The sequence below is a fragment of the Brachionichthys hirsutus genome, chromosome 10 (assembly GCF_040956055.1).
Source record: "Brachionichthys hirsutus isolate HB-005 chromosome 10, CSIRO-AGI_Bhir_v1, whole genome shotgun sequence".
Taxonomy (NCBI): domain Eukaryota; kingdom Metazoa; phylum Chordata; class Actinopteri; order Lophiiformes; family Brachionichthyidae; genus Brachionichthys; species Brachionichthys hirsutus.
This window is the reverse complement of record NC_090906.1, coordinates 22,824-29,587: the sequence shown is the minus strand read 5'-3', so window position 1 is coordinate 29,587 and position 6,764 is coordinate 22,824. Positions and strand designations below refer to the sequence as shown.

The 6,764-nt window shown below is 55.1% G+C and overlaps 1 protein-coding gene across 1 annotated transcript in view; it reads left to right on the top strand.

Moving 5' to 3' along the window:
- The first annotated feature begins 6,374 nt into the window (after nucleotides 1–6,374).
- wwc1 (WW and C2 domain containing 1) overlaps nucleotides 6,375–6,764 on the top strand; it is a 14,233-nt gene continuing 13,843 nt past the window's right edge. Inside the window, exons 1-2 of the mRNA XM_068744180.1 lie at nucleotides 6,375–6,404; nucleotides 6,638–6,756. Of these exons, the coding sequence (XP_068600281.1) occupies nucleotides 6,375–6,404; nucleotides 6,638–6,756 (149 nt within the window). The remainder of the gene's footprint in view (nucleotides 6,405–6,637; nucleotides 6,757–6,764) is intronic.

Sequence of the window (6,764 nt, the reverse complement as noted above, 5' to 3'; positions counted from 1 at the left end):
TGCTTCGAATAAAAGAACCGCCAGATGAACATTTGCTTTATTTCTGTTCTGCATCTAAGGGCTTGGAGTTTGCTTTCATGCTCAGCCATAGCTCAGTACGGGCTAGCAGCTAGCAGCGTGGTGTTTACTTCCTGCTCCACAGGGCGTCGGCTCACACCGTCCCATCCAACGATGACGCAGGTCCATTTAAGACGTGTCCGACGTCCTTCTCGCGCCGGAATGATCAGAGGTTTCGTTTAGTCTGCGTGTTTCTCAGCATTATGATCAGAGCCAGGTGTGTCCTCACCTGAGGTGCAGCAGCTTCAGGCTAACACTAGCCGTTTGTAGCTAGTTTCATTGCCCTCCTGGTACAGACAGTTGCTATATTTATGGAAGCCGGATCGGCGTGTGATTGGTCGGCTGGTTTTCATTCCAGTTAGCATCTTTAGCATTCGTTAGCGAGCAGCAGCTCCTCTGGTTTCTCAGGATGAATGCTAACCTGTTTGGGCCCGAGCTGGTGACGGGACGGGAACCGACCCGGTTCTCGTGTTCGGTTCTTCTGCTCTGACGGGATGTAAATACGTTTTCCTCCTCACGCTTTTGTTTCTCACATCTTTTCGTAGCTGCTTCGGTGACACGTCGCTCCTTTTGTATTTCACCCAAGCCGCTAATAGGAACGTGGTGAATCGTACCTTTATGCTCGTCACAGAATGCCGTGCACGTGGTGAACGACGTGCGCGGCTGTGCCGGCAAACGCCACGCCCGCGGATGCGTTCATGTACACTGGTCGGTTTCCTGTATTCTCTTGTATTTTCCTGTCGTATGTAAAGTACTAAAGAAAACGCTCTACGCCGATGACGCTGTGCTGTTCTTACTTCTCACCACTCCGTCTCGTGATCGGGTTGTAGTTGCGGCCGCTGAGCCCGCAGCGCCTGGTCGTCTCCACCAGGACGTCTGAGGCCCGCGGGTCGTTCGGGTTTATGGGCTGAGGAGACAGATGCTGATGTCAAATCGCCGGCGGCAACCCCTCGCATAATAAATTAGAAACCATTACGGTCCGCAAAGATCTTAATGTCGGTAAAACGTCTGAGCACCGTCATAAATCCCTGCCGTCTGTCCGTCGGATGGTCGGATGAGGAAAATGACGGATGAATCGGAATGCGAGGAAACTCCAGGAAGTAACTTTAAAAGCCAAAACTTCTCTGACGATAAAAGCGATAAAAAGGATTGACGGCTTCACCCTCAGCTGTTTGATGACACGCCATTTGGGTTGGCTCCGCCTCCTACAGGCAGAGTCATCAGCGACCGGCCGGCTGTCTCGGATTTTGTATTTAATCAAGAAGTGATGTGAGGAAGGCCGACCCAAACGGAACCAGGAGGTCCGGGTTCTGCAGAGCGGCACCGGCGAAGGCTCTCGCACGCCGCTCCGGGTTTGTATGTTTTTATTTCACGCCCGCTGTGGAGATTTGATCACGTCAAGATATTTCCAGAGCCGTCTCCATGGCAGCAGAAATATCTTCAACCACGTGGAATCATCGAGATGTCAGCGGCTCCGAGTCAAAGGGAGACGCTCCTCCGAGCTAACGCCTCCTCCAAGCTAACGGCCTCCTCCGAGCTAACGGCCTCCTCCGAGCTAACGCCTCCTCCGAGCTAACGCCTCCTCCGAGCTAACGGCCTCCTCCGAGCTAACGCCTCCTCCGAGCTAACGGCCTCCTCCGAGCTAACGGCCTCCTCCGAGCTAACGCCTCCTCCGAGCTAACGCCTCCTCCGAGCTAACGCCTCCTCCGGCGGGAGCGCCACGGAGCCCAGGCCGGACGCCGTGACATCACCAGCTGCCTTCAGATCCACGGTGAAGGTCAGTCCAGATCAGTGGCACCAGCTGCCGTCCTCAGGTTCCTTTGGCTTCCTGGGCGCCGTTCCCGGAGCCGAACGCCCTCCCTGGGCTGCTGTCAGGATGAGAGGAATGGCGCCGCCGTACCTGGACCGTTTCACCGCGTGAACCTGGACCGTTTCACCGCGTGAACCTGGACCGTTTCACTGAGTGAACCTGGACCATTTCACCCTGTGAACCTGGACCGTTTCACCGCATGAACCTGGACCGTTTCACCGCATAAACCTGGACCGTTTCACCGCATAAACCTGGACCGTTTCACCGCGTGAACCTGGAGCGTTTCACTGAGTGAAACTGGACCATTTTACCCTGTGAACCTGGACCGTTTCACCGCATAAACCTGGACCGTTTCACCGTGTGAACCTGGACCGTTTCACCGTGGGAACCTGGACCGTTTCACCGTGTGAACCTGAACCGTTTCACCGCGTGAACCTGGACCGTTTCACCGCGTGAACCTGGAGCGTTTCACTGAGTGAAACTGGACCATTTCACCTTGTGAACCTGGACCGTTTCACCGCATAAACCTGGACCGTTTCACCGTGTGAACCTGGAGCGTTTCACCGTGGGAACCTGGACCGTTTCACCGTGTGAACCTGGACCGTTTCACCGCGTGAACCTGGACCGTTTCACCGCGTGAACCTGGACTGTTTCACCGCGTGAACCTGGAGCGTTTCACCGCGTGAACCTGGACTGTTTCACCGCGTGAACCTGGAGCGTTTCACTGAGTGAACCTGGACCATTTCACCCTGTGAACCTGGACCGTTTCACCGCATGAACCTGGACCGTTTCACTGAGTGAACCTGGACCATTTCACCCTGTGAACCTGGACCGTTTCACCGTGTGAACCTGGACCGTTTCACCGTGAGAACCTGGACCGTTTCACCGTGTGGACCTGGACCGTTTCACCGTGAGAACCTGGACCGTTTCACCGTGTGAACCTGGACCATTTCACCCTGTGAACCTGGACCGTCTAGCTCCAGAAACCTTCTTCCTCTTCCTCCTCGTCCTCCTCGCTTTAACACTGAAACCCTGAACGGGTTGTTGTTGGACGCCTCCCTTGCCGGCTGGGCGGAGCTGTGGTCGTGTCGGTGGGCAGCGAACCCTCCGCGTCAGGGCGACCCCCCCCCAGCCTTTTTCTCAGCCGACACGTCCCTTTGAATCAGTGGAGTCTGACCCAGAAGAAGAGCAAGGCACGCAAACCCTCGACCTCCAGGCAGGACGTTAGCGTGATGCTAACGCTGGGCTACATCAAAGAGAACACGCTGAGCTACTGTTTCATCCAACCTGTGGCTAAATCCTTCATCATCATCATCGTCATCACCAGACAGCTGCTTCGTGGTCGCGGCAGATTTCACCTGAAGACAGGCTCGTTTCTGATTGGCTCAGAGCCTGAAGGTAAATGATCCAGGACGAAGACGTGATGAAGACGCCGGTGGACATGACCGATCAGGCGTGTTAGCGTGCTAATGCTGCTAACGACAGTGAACATCACACGGTGCGTTCAGGCGTGTGGAGGAGGAGGAGGAGACGTGTTTCATTTCCTCACCTGCTGGGAGGGGAGGGGGGCGGGGTTCCTGAGCGGTGACGGTTAGAATGGACCGAACCGGGAGGAACCAGCGGTTAATACCGGATCCATCACTGGGAGCCAGCCGGTTCTGATCGGTTCTGACCCGATGAAGATGAAGGCCTTAACAGGATCAGATGATGAAGAACCCAGTAGAACCGGGGCCAGCGGGACCTTTGATGGAAGACGGGTCCGGCTGTACGGAACCGACCCGCCTCGGTTTTAGATCCGTTTTCTCCTGGTTCTGAATGATTGATGCTTCCTATCAGCCAATCAGAACATGGATCAGACGGAGAGCAGTTTCTGAGCCGGTTTTATCAGATGATGATCGGATCAGAACCAACAACATGAAACATCGATTTGGTTCCACTGATCGACTGAAATATTGATAAGAACCTGAGAAAAGATGAAGACAATGAGACGACAGATAAAATGTCCAGGAGGACATGTGACCAAAGGGACAGGGGGACATGTGACCAAAGGGACAGGGGGACATGCGACCAAAGGGACAGGGGGACATGTGACCAAAGGGACATGTGACCAAAGGGACAGGAGGACATGTGACCAAAGGGACAGGAGGACATGTGACCAAAGGGACAGGGGGACATGTGACCAAAGGGACAGGAGGACGTGTGACCAAAGGGACAGGAGGACGTGTGACCAAAGGGACAGGGGGACGTGTGACCAAAGGGACAGGAGGACATGTGACCAAAGGGACAGGAGGACGTGTGACCAAAGGGACAGGGGGACGTGTGACCAAAGGGACAGGAGGACATGTGACCAAAGGGACAGGAGGACATGTGACCAAAGGGACAGGAGGACATGTGACCAAAGGGACAGGAGGACATGTGACCAAAGGGACAGGAGGACATGTGACCAAAGGGACAGGGGGACGTGTGACCAAAGGGACAGGAGGACATGTGACCAAAGGGACAGGGGGACGTGTGACCAAAGGGACAGGGGGACATGTGACCAAAGGGACAGGGGGACATGCGACCAAAGGGACAGGGGGACATGCGACCAAAGGGACAGGGGGACATGTGACCAAAGGGACATGTGACCAAAGGGACAGGAGGACATGTGACCAAAGGGACAGGAGGACGTGTGACCAAAGGGACAGGAGGACATGTGACCAAAGGGACAGGAGGACATGTGACCAAAGGGACAGGAGGACATGTGACCAAAGGGACAGGGGGACGTGTGACCAAAGGGACAGGAGGACATGTGACCAAAGGGACAGGGGGACGTGTGACCAAAGGGACATGTGACCAAAGGGACAGGAGGACATGTGACCAAAGGGACAGGAGGACGTGTGACCAAAGGGACAGGAGGACGTGTGACCAAAGGGACAGGGGGACATGTGACCAAAGGGACAGGAGGACATGTGACCAAAGGGACAGGAGGACATGTGACCAAAGGGACAGGGGGACGTGTGACCAAAGGGACAGGAGGACATGTGACCAAAGGGACAGGGGGACGTGTGACCAAAGGGACAGGAGGACATGTGACCAAAGGGACAGGGGGACGTCTGACAAAGACTCAATTTAAGACAGAACTTTCTGCAGAACAAAACGGCTCAAATAAACCGGGTCGGGCTCCGACAGGCTCCCCGTTGGATCGGAGTCGTGTTCGCCTGGAGCGTCTGCCGGGGGGGGGGGGAGATGTGACCGGAGCAGGCTGAAGGCCTTGCTCAAGGGCACCTCGGCAGTGATCTGCAGGTAGACTGGCCCCTCCCCAGGAACCAGCACGCATTTCATCTGAGGCGGGACTCGAACCGGCGACTTTCTCCGCTTCGCAGCCCAACCCTAAAATAAATGATCATTCACATTTCAGCATAAAAGCCGACATAGAGAATTAAATCATTTATAATTATTAAAATTATGAATAGTTATTACCGTAGCCACGAGCAGTAACTGGGCTGTACCCCGCCCCCCCCCGCCCAGCAGGTGAGTAAATGAAACAACCCCAACGCAGGAGGAGTGTCTCCTCGGGAGCTCCTCCTCCTCCGCTGATTGATCATGTCCAACATGTAAATCTTAATTTCGACTAAAATCGATCATTTGACTCAGGAGTCGCCTTTGCCTGCGGCAAGAACACTACATTACCCGAACACCACCGCGGGTCCGCTAAACTACGGCAAGCAGGAGGAGGCAGTTAAACTCGCATAATGGGACTCAAACTTGTGCTTAAAGGTCTGAAACTGTCAGAGAACAGCTGAACTTCCGTTATAGCACCGGAAGCCGGTCGGAACACCGGAGGAGCGTTATCAAAGCCTCTCCTGGAAAGTTAGCTCACTAACTTAGCTGCTAAAGCTAAAAACAAACCGCGGCGCTACGCAGCTAGCGGCTAATCCTAGCTGCGTCATGGGGGTGTTACGAGCGGGAATGTGTCCCGGACTCGATGACGGTTTGGTGCGTGACCTGCGGGCTGCTGACGTCACCACAGGTACGTGTGAAGAAGCTTCCAGCACCGAAACGGAGAGCAACGACGAGCAACATGTTTGTGACCCGCAGTGGAAGAGCTGGTGTCGGCGGACACCGAGGAGCTGGCCCGCAAAGGTTCCGTGTCCTACAAGGTGAGCGGACACGCCCCCGACACCGGGAGCCGGTAACGTGTTCCCGCTACACCCAGGGGGGCGACCTGCACAATAAAACTCCAACAATAACAATAACACAAACACAGAAAACAAGGTTTTCAGGCTTTTATTTTGAAAGGGTCTCAGGTTCTGTAGTGATTCCGTCTATTTGTCCAAAACCTGAACTGATGAAGACCTGGGTGTGCGTGTGCGTGTGCGTGTGTGTGTGCGTGCGTGCGTGCGTGTGTGCGTTGTAAAAAGAGACCTTTAAACGGGTCTAAAACCAGAATATAATAAATAAATCAGAACGGCCTTCAGCTCCCATGAGACGAATGATTTATTGATCCTGAGGGTCATTTGGGACGATGATGGTGATGGTTGCCGTGGTGATGTCTGTGAGTTTCACTGTGACGTCATGGTCCGTCCGAGGGGGGCGACAAAGGACAGGCTGGTGCTGATGTCATATCCAGGCTTCTGATTGGCTCCCATGGCTCTAGACACCGCCCTCTGCTGGTGTGGAATGCTCACTGCGTGATTGGGTCTTCCTGTGGACGGAGGGACAGGCTCTGCGTCCCGGTCCCGGGGCCTCGTTCCGGATCCTGAGGACTCTGGACTCTGGTCTCTCCAGGTCCTGTTTGTGATCCGCCGGGTCCTGCTGGCCCAGCACGCGGCGTTCCCGGTGTCCGGAGCCGACCTGTATGAGGAGCTGTTGAGCTCAACGGCCATCCTGCCCACCGGGAATCCCAGGTAAGGGT